This window comes from Haliotis rufescens, unplaced genomic scaffold (assembly GCF_023055435.1).
Source record: "Haliotis rufescens isolate VD_foot unplaced genomic scaffold, xgHalRufe1.0.p SCAF_30, whole genome shotgun sequence".
Taxonomy (NCBI): Eukaryota; Metazoa; Mollusca; class Gastropoda; order Lepetellida; family Haliotidae; genus Haliotis; species Haliotis rufescens.
In genome coordinates this window covers 2,076,671-2,094,832 of record NW_025964002.1, presented here as the reverse complement: position 1 = coordinate 2,094,832, position 18,162 = coordinate 2,076,671, and the positions used below count along the sequence as shown (strand labels likewise).

The 18,162-nt window shown below is 38.6% G+C and overlaps 1 protein-coding gene across 1 annotated transcript in view; it reads left to right on the top strand.

Annotated features, from left to right (window-relative positions):
• LOC124127083 (mucin-5AC-like) overlaps positions 1-15,115 on the top strand; it is a 44,389-nt gene extending 29,274 nt beyond the window's left edge. The window contains exons 3-7 of the mRNA XM_048380462.1: positions 1,287-1,464; positions 1,779-1,999; positions 10,294-10,539; positions 10,680-11,546; positions 13,334-15,115. Of these exons, the coding sequence (XP_048236419.1) occupies positions 1,287-1,464; positions 1,779-1,999; positions 10,294-10,539; positions 10,680-11,546; positions 13,334-13,647 (1,826 nt within the window). The 3' untranslated portion in view covers positions 13,648-15,115. The remainder of the gene's footprint in view (positions 1-1,286; positions 1,465-1,778; positions 2,000-10,293; positions 10,540-10,679; positions 11,547-13,333) is intronic.
• Positions 15,116-18,162: the final 3,047 nt, after the last annotated feature.

The window sequence follows — 18,162 nt, the reverse complement described above, 5'->3', positions numbered from 1 at the left end:
TTGCAGTCTCAAATTTAGAAGTTTTAACTCAATTTCAGAAAAAAAAGTGATAAGGGTAGGCAATTAGAACTAGTTATATAATTTGACTTTTTGGTAAGTCACCAGTCATTCCATTGGAATTTTAAGAGAGTATGTTATTACAGTGCTTGATGTTAGCCCAAATTACTTTAATCCTCTTAATCTTTCAGAGGAGGTTATGTTTTCAGGGGATTATTGTACGTATATAATTCGTATCAAGGTTTCTTGGCGCAATCCACCAACGATTGTCGAGTTTAATGATCTTCAAGTACGTTTCAAGGTCAAAGAGAAAATTTACTTTAGTGACAAACATATTTTCATTATCAATTTTCAATTCCTTTCTATTTGGATACAAGCAGATATATTTCGGCAATTGATTGCAAGAAATTTATAATAATTCGTATACTCTTTGAAACTGTACAAGAGTTATCCGAAGACACCGGATGTTATTTGTGTATGCACGGGATCTGTCAACTCATTTGTTGTATTTGAATTCTTCGTCAAAATAAAATGAATTGTATAAATATGATTAAATTCCCTCGTTTGTGTCAAGAAAAGGATCATGTACTCCTTATCAACTCGTATAGCGTTTCCACTGCAAATCGACACACTGGTTGACCAGCCTGTGTTTGTACCCTTCGTCATCACTCGTCCAGTCGTGTCGAACGTACTGTTGAAGCAAGTCATGCAAAATACATCTTGAATAGCCTTATAAGAGTATTGAACAATATGTCACAATTAAGTTATTTGTCGAATATACGGTTGTGTAACCCATCATTTTGAACCCGGGGATGGATCTTTCAGTCATTTAAATTTATCGATGTTGACACCACCCTTTAATGACGATTGTACGATAAAGCCTATACCAACCATCCCTAACTTAACAGTTTTGTACGTTTGTCATCATACACAGAATTTTTCGAATTGTACATGTGAAACGCAAGCTCAACTGACAAAGATCATTTCTAGTCAATTGGCGTCTTGGACACTACGGTAGTAAGGTTATTACAATTTACGTAAGCATTTATTACATTTTACCGCAAGTTGAGATTATTACAATTTAAGTCAATTTTTATTACAATTTGCGTATTACAATTTACGTCAAATATTATTACAATTTACGTTGTTATTACAATTTACGTCAAAATTATTACAATTTGCTGCAAGTATTACAATTTACCTTTTTATTACAATTTACGTCGTAACACGCCCTAATATAACTGAAATACTAAGTGGCGTTAAACAAAACTCTGTCCTTCCCATTGCAGGCGTCCAGTGTGACAGCCTAACGGGCAAATCTTACTACATCCATAGGGACGTTAGGACATGGAACGAAGCAAGGACAATATGCGAGGACAATGGAGGACGCCTGGCCCAGATAGACAATCAGCAGACCTTGGATGCCCTTATGGCTTATTCAAACACCGATCATTGGATAAATGATATGTATGTCTTCTTACTAGATTGGCCATTTGAATAGAGATGAGCAAACATCTATTAGCTATGTTTCTTTCTTGATAACTAAATTAGAATGTGAAGGGCATACGCAATTAGAGTGAAGGGTAGCACTGGTTTTAACAGTACTGTAGTGGGGTCGTAGACAAATGGACAAGGGTCGGCTGGGAGCCTTATTCGAATGTACGATCAGGAAATGAGGGCAACTAGACGGCAGTTTTGTCCGGAAAATGGGGTCAGCTGAATATTTGGATTAAAGTAGGATAATGGTTATGTACAATAAGTCTGTTTATCTATGACACTAGGTTTGGACATTTCTGGATTGGACTGAACCGAGCGGAACATGAGACCGATTTCCGGTGGGATCACTGCGAGGCTGTTGATGGTTCATCATTTACGTTCTGGGACAGCGCGGCAGTCCACGAGGCGGGGAAAATGTGTGTGTTTGGTGAAAGGGACACATTAAAGTGGTACAGCGAAATATGTGACAGCAGTAGCTATCTGTATCTATGCCAGAAAGACACAGGTGAGTATGAAGAAACCTTGTAGTCCTCGGTGCCGTTCTACAAAGCGATCTTAACGCTAGGGTGATCGTAAGTCCCATACCTTAACATAGACTTAAAACAGTCGTAGCGCTAAGGTTGTTTTGAACAACGGCACTCTGAAGCAATGTTAGTGTTATGACTGTCGTCACCCGGGTCTATTTACCTTATATATTGAAACGAGTCTAAAACACGAATAATCTTTACGAGAGCATCGTATATGTAACCCCTTTACATTAACACTGACTTCAGCCGTAACCGCTTTACATTAACGCTGACTTATTTCGTAAACTCTTTATATCAACACTGACTTACGTCGTAACCCCTTTTCATACAACACTGACTTACGTCCTAACCTCATTACAATGACACTGACTTATGTCGTAATCTCTTTACATTAACACTAACTTACGTCCTAACCTCATTACAATGACACTGACTTATGTCGTAATCTCTTTACATTAACACTAACTTACGTCCTAACCTCATTACAATGACACTGACTTATGTCGTAATCTCTTTACATTAACACTGACTTCCGTCCTAACCTCATTACAATGACACTGACTTATGTCGTAATCTCTTTACATTAACACTAACTTACGTCCTAACCTCATTACAATGACACTGACTTATGTCGTAATCTCTTTACATTAACACTGACTTCCGTCCTAACCTCATTACAATGACACTGACTTATGTCGTAATCTCTTTACATTAACACTGACTTACGTCCTAACCTCATTACAATGACACTGACTTATGTCGTAATCTCTTTACATTAACACTGACTTATGTCCTAACCTCATTACAATGACACTGACTTATGTCGTAACCCCTTTACATTCACACTGACTTATGCCGTAGCCTCATTACAATGACACTGACTTATGTCGTAGCCTCATTACAATAACACTGACTTACATCGTAACCCCTTTAACGACTTACGTCTTAACCTCTTTATATTAACACTGAATTACGTGGAAGCCCCTTTACATTAACTCTGACTTATGTTGTAACACATTTACGTTAACACTGACTGACATCATAACCACTTTACAGTACCACTGACTTTCGTCGTATCCTCATTACAATAACACTGACTTACGTTGTAACCCCTTGACATTAATACTGACTTACATCGTAATTCCTTTATATTAACACTGACTTACATCGTAAGCTCTTTACATTTACACTAACTTACGTCGTAACCTCTTTACATTAACACTGACTTAGGTTGTAACCCTTTATATAAACACTGATGTACATTGTAAACCCTTTACATTAACACTGATTTACGTAGTAAACCCTTTACATTAACACATACTTACGTCGTAAGCTCATTTGAATAACACTGACTTACGTCGTAACCTCTTGACATTAACACTGACTTACGTCTTAACCCTTTACATTAACACTGACTTACATCGTAACGCTTTACAATAACACTGACTTACGTCGTAACCCCTTTACATTAACACTGATTTACGTCGTAACCCTTTACATTAACACTGACTTACGTCATAACGCTTTACATTAACACTGACTGACGTTGTAACCCTTTACATTAACACTGACTTACATCGTAACCTCTTTACATTAACACTGACTTACCTCGTAACACCTTAATATTAACACAGATTTATGTAGTAAGCCCTTTACATTAACACTGACTTACGTAGTAACTTCATTAGAATAACACTGACTAACGTCGTAACGCTTTATATTAACACTGACTTACATCGTAACCCCTTTACATTAACACAGATTTATGTAGTAAGCCCTTTACATTAACACTGACTTACGTCGTAACTTCATTAGAATAACACTGACTTATGTCGTAATCCCTTTACATTAACACTGACTTACGTCGTAACCCCTTTACATTAACACTGATGTACATTGTAAACCCTTTACATTAACACTGACTTACGTCGTAACTTCATGAGAATAAACCTGACTTACGTCGTAACCCCTTTCCATTAACACTGACTTATGTCGTAACCCTTTACATTAACACTGACTTACATCGTAACCTCTTTACATTAACACTGACTTACCTTGTAACCCCTTAATATTAACACTGATTTATGTAGTAAGCCCTTTACATTAACACTGACTTACATCGTAACTTCATTAGAATAACACTGACTTACGTCGTAAACCCTTTACATTAACACTGACTTACGTAGTAACTTCATTAGAATAACACTGACTTACGTCGTAACCCCTTTACATTAACACTGACTTACATCGTAACCCCTTTACATTAACACTGATGTACATTGTAAACCCTTTACATTAACACTGACTTACGTCGTAACTTCATTAGAATAACACTGACTTACGTCGTAACCCCTTTACATTAACACTGACTTACATCGTAACCCCTTTACATTAACACTGACTTACGTCGTAACCCCTTTCCATTAACACTGACTTACCTCGTAACCCTTTACATTAACACTGACTTACATCCTAACCTCTTTACATTAACACTGACTTACCTCGTAACCCCTTAATATTAACACTGATTTATGTAGTAAGCCCTTTACATTAACACTGACTTACATTGTAATTTCATTAGAATAACACTGACTTACGTCGTAACGCTTTATATTAACACTGACTTACATCGTAACCCCTTTACATTAACACAGATTTATGTAGTAAGCCCTTTACATTAACATTGACTTACGTCGTAACTTCATTAAAATAACACTGACTTATGTCGTAATCCCTTTACATTAACACTGACTTACGTCGTAACCTCTTTACATTAACACTGACTTAGGTTGTAACCCTTTATATAAACACTGATGTACATTGTAAACCCTTTACATTAACACTGATTTACGTAGTAAACCCTTTACATTAACACATACTTACGTCGTAAGCTCATTTGAATAACACTGACTTACGTCGTAACCTCTTGACATTAACACTGGCTTACGTCTTAACCCTTTACATTAACACTGACTTACATCGTAACGCTTTACAATAACACTGACTTACGTCGTAACCCCTTTACATTAACACTGATTTACGTCGTAACCCTTTACATTAACACTGACTTACGTCATAACGCTTTACATTAACACTGACTGACGTTGTAACCCTTTACATTAACACTGACTTACATCGTAACCTCTTTACATTAACACTGACTTACCTCGTAACACCTTAATATTAACACAGATTTATGTAGTAAGCCCTTTACATTAACACTGACTTACGTCGTAACTTCATTAGAATAACACTGACTTACGTCGTAACGCTTTATATTAACACTGACTTACATCGTGACCCCTTTACATTAACACAGATTTATGTAGTAAGCCCTTTACATTAACACTGACTTACGTCGTAACTTCATTAGAATAACACTGACTTAAGTCGTAATCCCCTTACATTAACACTGACTTACATCGTAACCCCTTTACATTAACACTGATGTACATTGTAAACCCTTTACATTAACACTGACTTATGTCGTAACCCTTTACATTAACACTGACTTACATCGTAACCTCTTTACATTAACACTGACTTACATCGTAACCCCTTTACATTAACACTGATGTACATTGTAAACCCTTTACATTAACACTGACTTACGTCGTTACTTCATAAGAATAACACTGACTTACGTCGTAACCCCTTTACATTAACACTGATGTACATTGTAAACCATTAACATTAACACTTACACGTTGTAACTTCATTAGAATAACACTGACTTACGTCGTGACCCCTTTACATTAACACTGACTTACGTCGTAACCCCTTTACATTAACACTGATGTACATTGTAAACCCTTTACATTCACACTGACTTACGTCGTAACTTCATAAGAATAACACTGACCTACGTCGTAACCCCTTTACATTAACACTGACTTACATCGTAACCTCTTTACATTAACACTGACTTACCTCGTAACCCCTTAATATTAACACTGATTTATGTAGTAAGCCCTTTACATTAACACTGACTTACATCGTAATTTCATTAGAATAACACTGACTTACGTCGTAACCCCTTTACATTAACACTGACTTACATCGTAACCCCTTTCCATTAACACTGACTTACGTCATAACCCCTTTCCATTAACACTGACTTACGTCGTAACCCCTTTACATTAACACTGATGTACATTGTAAACCCTTTACATTAACACTGACTTACATCATAACTTCATTAGAATAACACTGACTTACGTCGTAACCCCTTTACATTAACACTGACTTACGTAGTAACCCCTTTACATTAACACTGATGTACATTGTAAACCCTTTACATTAACACTGACTTAGGTTGTAACTTCATTAGAATAACACTGACTTACATCGTAACCCCTTTACATTAACACTGACTTACGTCGTAACCCCTTTACATTAACACTTACTTACGTCGTAACCCCTTTACATTAACACTGATGTACATTGTAAACCCTTTACATTAACACTGACTTACGTCGTTACTTCATAAGAATAACACTGACTTACGTAGTAACCCCTTTACATTAACACTGATGTACATTGTAAACCATTAACATTAACACTTACACGTTGTAACTTCATTAGAATAACACTGACTTACGTCGTGACCCCTTTACATTAACACTGACTTACGTCGTAACCCCTTTACATTAACACTGATGTACATTGTAAACCCTTTACATTCACACTGACTTACGTCGTAACTTCATAAGAATAACACTGACCTACGTCGTAACCCCTTTACATTAACACTGATGTACATTGTTAACCCTTTACATTAACACTGACTTACGTCGTAACTTCATTAGAATAACACTGACTTACATCATAACCCCTTTACATTAACACTGATTTACGTCGTAACCACTTTACATTAACACTAACATGTCGTCACCACTTTACATTAACACTTACACGTCGTAACCCCTTTACATTAACACTTACACGTCGTAACCCCTTTACATTAACACTAACACAGCGTTACCACTTTACATTAACACTTACACGTCGTAACCACTTTACATTAACACTTACACGTCGTAACCACTTTACATAAACACTTACACGTCGTAACCACTTTACATTAACACTTACACGTCGTAACCCCTTTACATTAACACTGACTTACATCGTAACCCCTTTACATTAACACTGATGTACATTGTAAACCCTTTCCATTAACACTGACTTACGTCGTAACTTCATTAGAATAACACTGACTTACGTCGTAACCCTTTACATTAACACTGACTTACCTCGTTACCCCTTAATATTAACACTGATTTATGTAGTAAGCCCTTTACATTAACACTGACTTACATCGTAATTTCATTAGAATAACACTGACTTACGTCGTAACCCCTTTACATTAACACTGACTTACATCGTAACCCCTTTCCATTAACACTGACTTACGTCATAATCCCTTTCCATTAACACTGACTTACATCGTAACCCCTTTACATTAACACTGATGTACATTGTAAACGCTTTACATTAACACTGACTTACATCATAACTTCATTAGAATAACACTGACTTACGTCGTAACCCCTTTACATTAACACTGACTTACGTAGTAACCCCTTTACATTAACACTGATGTACATTGTAAACCCTTTACATTAACACTGACTTAGGTTGTAACTTCATTAGAATAACACTGACTTACGTCGTAACCCCTTTACATTAACACTGACTTACGTCGTAACCCCTTTACATTAACACTGACTTACGTCGTAACCCCTTTACATTAACACTGACTTACGTCGTAACCCCTTTACATTAACACTGATGTACATTGTAAACCCTTAACATTAACACTGACTTACGTCGTTACTTCATAAGAATAACACTGACTTACGTCGTAACCCCTTTACATTAACACTGATGTACATTGTAAACCATTAACATTAACACTTACACGTTGTAACTTCATTAGAATAACACTGACTTACGTCGTGACCCCTTTACATTAACACTGACTTACGTCGTAACCCCTTTACATTAACACTGCTGTACATTGTAAACCCTTTACATTAACACTGACTTACGTCGTAACTTCATAAGAATAACACTGACCTACGTCGTAACCCCTTTACATTAACACTGATGTACATTGTTAACCCTTTACATTAACACTGACTTACGTCGTAACTTCATTAGAATAACACTGACTTACATCATAACCCCTTTACATTAACACTGATTTACGTCGTAACCACTTTACATTAACACTAACATGTCGTCACCACTTTACATTAACACTTACACGTCGTAACCCCTTTACATTAACACTTACACGTCGTAACCCCTTTACATTAACACTTACACAGCGTTACCACTTTACATTAACACTTACACGTCGTAACCACTTTACATTAACACTTACACGTCGTAACCACTTTACATAAACACTTACACGTCGTAACCACTTTACATTAACACTTACACGTCGTAACCCCTTTACATTAACACTTACACGTCGTAACCACTTTACATTAACACTTACACGTCGTAACCCCTTTACATTAACACTTACACGTCGTAACCACTTTACATTAACACTTACACGTCGTAACCCCTTTACATTAACACTTACACGTCGTAACCACTTTACATTAACACTTACACGTCGTAGCCACTTTACATTAACACTTACACGTCGTTACCACTTTACATTAACACTTGCACGTCGTAACCACTTTACATTAACACTTACACGTCGTAACCACTTTACATTAACACTTACACGTCGTAACCCCTTTACATTAACACTTGCACGTCGTAACAACTTTACATTAACACTTACACGTCGTAACCACTTTACATTAACACTTACACGTCGTAATCCCTTTACATTAACACTTACACGTCGTAACCACTTTACATTAACACTTATACGTCGTAACCACTTTACATGAACACTTACACGTCGTAACCACTTTACATTAACACTTACACGTCGTAAGCACTTTACATTAACACTTACACGTCGTAACCCCTTTACATTAACACTTACACGTCGTAACCACTTTACATTAACACTTACACGTCGTAACCCCTTTACATTAACACTTACACGTCGTAACCACTTTACATTAACACTTACACGTCGTAACCCCTTTACATTAACACTTACACGTCGTAACCACTTTACATTAACACTTACACGTCGTAACCCCTTTACATTAACACTTACACGTCGTAACCCCTTTACATTAACACTTACACGTCGTAACCACTTTACATTAACACTTACACGTCGTAACCACTTTACATTAACACTTACACGTCGTAACCCCTTTACATTAACACTTACACGTCGTAACCCCTATAAATTATCTGCCTCTGTCCTGAATAATGTAATACTTTAGCATGGACTTAGCAGTTAATGTATGCCACAGAGTCCATGGTTACAGAAATGTAACCCTTTTTTGTCGTTAAAAGAACTGTGGTATAAAGAAAAAATTTTTGTCTACACCACGAATTAAATTAATATTTAATTTTAAAAGTAAGATGTATTGTAATGGACATTTGTGAATAACTATTAGGAAAATATTTAAATCATTAGATTCAGACGAATGTTTATACTTGAAGGAACATCAAAAGGACAGACAGGCTATAATGTTTCGAAAAGATCGAGTTTTATTAATCTGTATATAAGGAAACAAAGAAAAATATAGAGAAATAAGCTTTACTGTCAGCTTGTTTGAAATAGCGTGTATATAAATTCAACACAGATCAGAATCTAATCTTTCAAATGTATTGTTTCAAATGTTTCAAATGTGTATTTGGGATATTAGGCTGGGAACCCATGATAGCATAATTATCATTTAGTTTGTGTCTACAACTAAGTGTTTCCTCATTTCGATCCGTATATACTTAAGGATAGCAAACAATTCAAACATATGATTCAGTTAAATAGTATTCACTGATCTCATTTCTAGTATTTTAGGGTATTTTTTAATTTCGGAGGTATCAAATAAGTAAAACCTAGCTTTGAAATTGTCATGTAAACTGTTTCCTTCTTTTACAAAATATATTATTTGTGGGGAGGATTACCTCTTACAGTTTTTTGATATTGTAGGGATGACACTGAAGTCTTTCCTGATGGTAGCAGCAAGAAGCGACTAGTACTCCTGTGTGTTTGTTGGTTCCAGGTCCCTGTACATACACAGACTTCAGTGGGACGTGTACACTTTACATTAACACTTACACGTTGTAGCCCTTTACATTATTTGACTCTGTCCTTTGCGTTTGTTGGTTCCAGGTCCCTGTACATACACAGACTTCAGTGGGACGTGTACAGGGCCCAGCCATGCTGAAGCTTCTGTCGTTCCTGGTGTGGATGTGGCTGAATGTGAAGACTTGTGCAGTAACACCCTACAGAACAAGCTGGCATGCTGGATGTACAGCTACGACAATCCCAACTGTACGCTGTATTTCGACACGGACCCATGGGCATGTACACAACCGTCACTGGCAGCCACAGCAAAGACGCGGGTCTGCTTTACATGTGTGTATACATGATTGGTCACTTTGTTACTTCCGCATTTCCAGCAAATAAATATAACGGCAGAGAATAATCTGTCACGTTTATCAGTTGAAACGGTTCCATTGGGCGGACAGTCTCTGTATTTTTGTTTTTGTCGACAGTTGAAACACTGACTTCGTCCTCAAGCCTCAGCAACTCTGATTCCAAACCAATTATCGACTGCGACTTGTATACATCCCGAGCTGCCGCTACCTCCACACCAACGACAACAGTCTCGACTATAACCATGGCAACTAATCTCACTACCCCAGTTACTGCAGGTATCACTACCCCGGCCACGTCAAGTCTCACTATGGAAACTAATCCCTCTACCTTTGCCACGTCAAGTATTACTATGGCAACTAATCCCTCTACCCTGGCCACGTCAAGTATCACTATGGCAACTAATCCCTATATCCTGGCCACGTCAAGTATCACTATGGAAACTAATCCCTCTACCTTTGCCACGTCAAGTATTACTATGGCAACTAATCCCTCTACCCTGGCCACGTCAAGTATCACTATGAGAACTAATTCCACTAACCCGGCCACGTCAAGTATCGCTATGGCAACTAATCCCTATGTCCTGGCCACGTCAAGTATCACTATGGAAACTAATCCCTCTACCCTGGCCACGTCAAGTATTACTATGGCAACTAATCCCTCTACCCTGGCCACGCCAAGTATCACTATGGCAACTTATTCCACTATCCTGACCATGCAAAGTATCACTATGGCAACTTATCCCACTATCCTGGCCACGTCAAGTATCACTATGGCAACTAATCCCACTATCCTGACCACGCCAAGTATCACTATGGCAACTAATCCCACTACCCCGACCACGTCAAGTATCACCATAGCAGCTTATCCCGTTACTCCGGCTGTGTCAAGTATCACTATGGGAAATACCACGACTAACCCAGCAAGCACGCCTGCAGGAGCACCACCTGTTACTACCGCACTGGCGTCGACGTCAACAGCAACAGGTACCGCAGCCTTCACTACACAACATGTAACATCTACATCCACTGCATCATCAGAAGCGTCAATTCTTCAACAACAGTCATGAAATCTCATCAGCATCAAATGAAAAATAATATACTAAACCGCAAAAGAAACGCAAGGTGTACATAAAATGTTGATAACGTCATGGCCATATCAGATATGCAGACAATATTAAGAAATGATAACAGAGAAAACATTTGATAACAAATGTGCATTGCTTGCTTGACCATCAGTGTTTATTGAAAAATCCCCCGAAAACAGCTCATCTCCCCCCGAACAGAAAAATGTCAAGTCCCAGTCATGGCCATCAATAGCACGTGTGGCCTCCGTTAGCTGCGATACAGGCCGCACATCGCCGTCTCATTGAGTCGACAAGTCTTTCTATTCCCGCCCTTAAAAGGCTTCTAGTTCCGGAAGTGTATATGGCTGCCTTGCAGCCTGAAGGCGTCTCGCAATCTCGTCCCAGACATACTCATTTGGCGCCATGTCTTGTGACAAGACGGCCAGGGCATCCTGGAATGTTATTCACTCTGAGGAAGTACATAGGGACCCGTGCTGTGTGGGGACGAGCATTGTCCTGCTGAAAGAGCTGGTGTTCTGGTTGACCCGGGAAGAGAGGTCTGACGTGATTACGAAGAACATCATCCCTGTACACGACAGCAGTCACACGCTGACGAACCACGTGTAGAGGGGTCCTGTGATGATAGCTGAAGACTCCCCACCGGGCGGCCTACAGGACACAGCCTTACGTCGTCTCCTCTCTCTGATATGGTGTGACAAGGGCTGAACCTTGATTCGTCTCAGAAGACACCTTGTTGCCACTGTTGACGTCGCCAACGCTGTTGACGTTGGTGGAGGCGGTGTTGTGTCAGTATGGGCCCGACGTGGGGACGACGACATCTGCTTCCCGCCGCTCTTAGACGACGACAACCTGTGTTGGCTGACCCGGGATGGACCTTGAATGGTTGCAGTGTTGCTCGTCGCTGTCGGCCACGTAGATGTGTCACCCGGATGTAACGGTCCTGCGCTGAAATAGTGACCCTCGGCCGTCCAGAACGAGGCAGGCCTTGAACACTGACAGTCTGGGGATGCCGTGCGACCAATCTGGTGGTGGTAGACACATGACATCCAAAGTGCCTCGCGACTACAGTTGGCGTTGATACGGCCTGCAGGATCCCCATGGCAACGCCTCACTGTTCAGTTAATCGACCCATGTTTCCTGTCCGTTTTCAAAGTCGAGTGTGAAATGTTAGGTGTGGGTTTTTTATACAGTGGCTTATAGAGGTTGGACAAGGAGGAAAATGCACGCATTTTGGCATGTGATATGCGCTGCACAAGCAAAAAACGTCAAACGAGACGAAACGACTTCGTTCCCGCGACGTGCTCGAAATGAATGATGGAAATAGAGAACAATGTTTCATCAATGCGTCTCTCTACGTTTTAAGACATTTCTTTTCACAAACAAAATTTGTCTTTCGTTTCTTTCCCGGTTCAGTATATTACTTAGAGTACATTACTACAGCGATATTTGTTGCGGGGCTACTGTTTAATTTGGTACTTTATCATTATGGCTTTACAAAAATCTCTTATCCGGGTTCATGTGCTTTCGACAAATACAATTCAGCAAGTTCCAATAAATAATACAGTGGTCACTTAGAACAGTTATATTTATCATAAGAAATCCCCCTGTCTTCTTTCTAAAATTTGATCATAAAGAATAATATCGCTTGTAACATGGTTGTTGTACCGCCGCACCATATATTTTCAGACTCTTCTGGGAACAGCGAAACCTGCCCGTGTTTGGTGTGCGTTGTGACAAAAAATGTGACAGAAATGAAGAGTATCATGGACGCCATTCTCCTGCTCCTGAAGTTAGACAAGTCCAAGCTGTCAGCCACCAGAAGGAAGCTGGAGTCAGAGCCGGACGACAGACCCTCAGCACAGGCCATTGGCTACTCGGGGATAATCTTCATCGTCATCACACTCAGTTTCTTCGTCCTAAGTGATCTAATGCGACTCTGTCAGTTCTTCTCAAGCAAGACATCTAACCCCCAATTAACGATCGGGGACAACACTGCCTGAAGACTGAGGTCCCTGGTCCGTTGTTCTGTGTCAGTGCTGGAGGCACGGATCGACAGGTTAGAGAAGTCTGCTTATGGCAAGTTTGGATTTATCAGTCACAGATGAAGCCACATACATCAAAAACACTTTAAACAGGATACAGTAAACTACGTTTATAACGAACACGCCTATAACGAACTGACGGATATAACGAACATATTTTTTATCCCGGCCATTTGCTGTATATATGCTTATAACGAATTTTATTTCAGTTGCGATGTAAAGACAGGGAAAGGTAAAGGTTGTTACCAGTTGGAAACAGAAACAGGAATTCCATGATGTCTGCTGCACTAAAGATCGCCTTTCATGACGTGTGTGGAAGCTAAAATATTGAAGTCTAAAAATTGTTAAATCCAAATGTTTATCTTGAAGGTGCACTTATATTCGAAATACTTAGCGTCTCTTTTTTACGAACTGACTAGTGGTATTTTATACCGGTCCTTGTTCACTTTACTGACGCCCCGTAATCTCAACATTTATCAATTTTTTTCAATTATGGATAAATGACATTTTTCATGTTTTATTCTCGACCTCGCCCATATAGTCAGCCAAAACCTCACCCACGTCATCACCCTCTTTCTCTCCATCACGCACAGTATCGACACATGCTTTTCTTTGTCAAAATAAAGTAACCATTTTCAGAATGTATTTTAACACAGAGAGTTTTTCACTTTCACATGACAATGCTTCACAATTCACTCATGCAATTATGAATTACATGTATCCTGTTTCCTTGATGTATCGGTCGCTATATAAGGGCAATAATCTTGAACGCGACACAACCCCCATGTCACCTTTCTCGTCTTTCATCGGTCAACATTCATCACGCGCCTTTCAGGGATAGAAGACACAAGGTTAGGGTCATTTGTTTCAGTTGTTCTCAACCTTGCACTGATTGCAGTTTAATTAATAATTTAGTTATCTATTATCCAAAGTGTGCGTAAGAGCTACAGTTACAATCATGTATGCCATATGTTTGTGTATTGTTGAATGTCTTTAATTGCTTTGAAAACCAAATGTTGTTTCTTCCCTAGTATCTGTGCCGAATGTGTTGTAGCTCAACAGTGACTGTTTCTTTAGTAGGGTTGAACTATTGCAGAACTGTTACGTTCTCGAAAAGCAGTAACATTTCGATCTAATTCTGAATATTTTGTTTGGATCACTCTAAGATCAACGTACCTTTTAGGTTTAGGATAACATTGCAAAACCAATGACGAGTTCTAAGTACTGCTTATAGAAACTCTTGAAGGCAAGTACTATTTCAAGTCATGTTCTGTCTTGTTGGAGGCGATTGTCTTTCGAACCCAGCTCAAAGGAGTGTTTCTTCATGTATCACAAACAAGTTCAACACGTGCCCTATTTTGATAACTGATTAAAATTAGGAGATAAACATACTGTGTTTTCAATGTAGAGCTAGGTTACCTGTAGATTTAACCCCGCTAAATTGAATTTGGAACCGAACGCGCAGCGTGAGGTTTCAAATGTTAAATTTAGCGCGGTTAGAAAAGCGCCAAAATTCCAAGCTCTCTGTGTCTCCAAAACGTAAAATCATTCCCTGTGTAGATTTCTATCGTGTTTTCTGTACGAAATGTATTGCCCCACATCCTTTGAATATTGTAGTAACCGCGTCTGTGCATTTTGTAACCTGTAATTACAGATTTAATTATTTAAATATGCCTACCGACACTGACTGAAAATAGTACTATTCTATGAATATTAGCTTCCGCGGTGATGCGGCCGTCAAACCAACTGTTTCAATCAGAGGGGGTTTATTGTGATTTAATAGCCTCTGATTGACCAATCAGAATCGAGTAAATTCCAAATTCATGGTAGAATTGACCATAACAGTTAAAACGTGCTGCAGAAAACATTTTGAAGAACTGTTATCTATGGCATTGAATGTAACTTTTGAGGATTACTTAACTGGGCATCGTATGTCAGACAGTTAATTAATTCAGCTGGGTATGCTTTTGTATGGGGCGAACAAAATGTAGCTATGCCAGAGCGATTGATTATAGACTTCCCACAAACTTTAAAGGACATGTACTTCCAAACATGGTTAACTTCTCTACCTTTGTCCAGTAAACTAAATGACTATTCGGATATCAAACTTTAATAGAGCGCACTGTTTGTTTGAATGAGATTTAAAGACATTCCGAGTGGCGTTAGCCCTAGTTGGATGCAGCTCTCACGATCTCCGTTTTGAAGCAGAATCTGTCAACTGTGAGGTTTTGATAAAACAGACGATGAATATCACGTTTTATGTGTTTGTTCATTCTATGTTGTTATTATTTGGGGCGATCGGGTAGCCTAGTGGTTAAAGCGTTCGCTCGCCACGCCGAAGACCCGGGTTCGATTCCCGACATGGGTACAATGTGTGAAGCCCATTTCTGGTGTCCCCCGCCGTGATATTGTTACAATATTGCTAAAAGCGGTGTAAAACAATACTCACTCACTCACTTTGTTGATATTAGAAACCTACTCAATAATGATTATTTTTTCAAGGATCCTTACCTGTATAAATTTTAGTAACTAATGAAGAATAAAAGTGCTGTTAAATTAAAAATGTGTCAGTTTTCATTTTCGGTGTCATTTATCGTAGAAAGCATGCACTTATTCAACGACTTGGTGATTGATGTATATTTTATTGCATAAGGTACCCTCAACTACTTCGTATGCATGTGCAATAGGCCTATGGCCTTCTCAGTATTTAGAAATAAAAATTGATTGATAGGTTTATGTTGACACAAAGGACATTGGCGACACGAGTCAGCCATGATAGATCAGGCATCAACAGAAATGTTTCCACTTGTGTCAACAAACATTTCAATTCTGAAAATCACTCAGTCCTTTGCATGAAACTTTTGATATTAGAACATTAGAACAGATATACCTTCAATCAATAGCCGCAAATGCATCCAACGCAATAGGATGTGCAGAGAAATCTTTCGCTTCGACTGTTGTGTACGGCAATTCAATATGGATGTAATGGCTACATAAGGGACGTTGCACGGGCAGTCTTCAAACATAAAAGCGGAAAAAAAATATTTACATAATCATAACAAATATCAGATAAATGCAGAGTCAATTGTATTATGATAATATAACATTATGATTCGAATGAATGAAAATAGTAAATATTTTGTAAAGAGTAAATAACGTTACATCTCAAAGAAATATTAATTACAAAAATGCAATATCAAATAAATGACTATTATAAAAATGTTCATAATTTATGGGTTTTTTAGAAGAGTTTTTTGTTTTTTTCTTTTTGATCAGCGCTTGAAGACGCCTTAAGCGCTTTTCAGGACATTAAACACGTCAATTGAACAATATATGTTTTGTTTTAAATATAAAACATCTACGCCAGAGTATATCAGTTTTGAGTATCTTGAGTTCACTGGGTGTAAAAGGGAAAATGCCAGTGAAAGTTATCTGAATGGACCATTGGTGATGAGGGTGACACCAGAGAACACTGTTCTTCTCCAGCGTTGTCGGGAATGCTCATCCCTTATCCCTCATCCCTCATCCATGATCTGGACACAAACTACGTTAATCGGGGAATTTTGTTTGTTGTGTAACGCCGCACTCCGCAATATTCAAGGTATATGACGGCGGTCTGTCAATAATCGAATCTGGAGCAGACACCCGATCCCAATAGTCGCCTCAAACAAGCATAGTCGCCTTTTACGGCAAGCATCGGTTGCTGAAGACCTATTCTATCCCGGATCTTCATTGGTCTATTCGGGGAAGTGATTTTGAGAACAACGTTTTCAACCGCTGAAATGGCGACATTTTTTAATAATATTGACGATAATTATATTGTGTACATGCATTGATAACGGTAACGACGGCATGGAGATTTCATCCTAATCCAGTCTTCTCAAAGGCTGATATATATGTAACATTCGCCGCAACAACAATTGGCACATTAGCGACAGTTGATTTGACATATTCCTAATCATTTTAGTGAATTTATTATTACACATATTTACCACTCTTGCGTTAATCATAATATCCTTTTCATCATGTACACCCATATAACACAATTTCAACCCATGCTTGTCTAACGGGAGTTAAGGCTGGATGACTTGGCTGATGCATGTCATTGATCGATTCACTTGTCAATCACTAGATTTTCTGGTCCAGACTATATTATTGACAGACCGCCGTCGTATAGTTGGAATATTGCTGAGTGCGACGTTAAACAAAAATCGAAGAAATAATAAACATCGGGGCTAAAAAATAGCAACTGAAGTCTCCATTATCCGAATAAACTGATTCTATTGGGCGTGAAGGTCCAAATAGCAGTGACGATTATATGAATGGATCATTGAAAATCAGTGATGACACCAGGTGTTCTCGAAAGGGTAATTATGTCCAACAGTTCATCTAAATCCAAATACTCTGACATTTGGACACAATGTGATGGCATCATGTGTCAAGGGAATCATCTTCCGTCAGGTAGTTGACAGC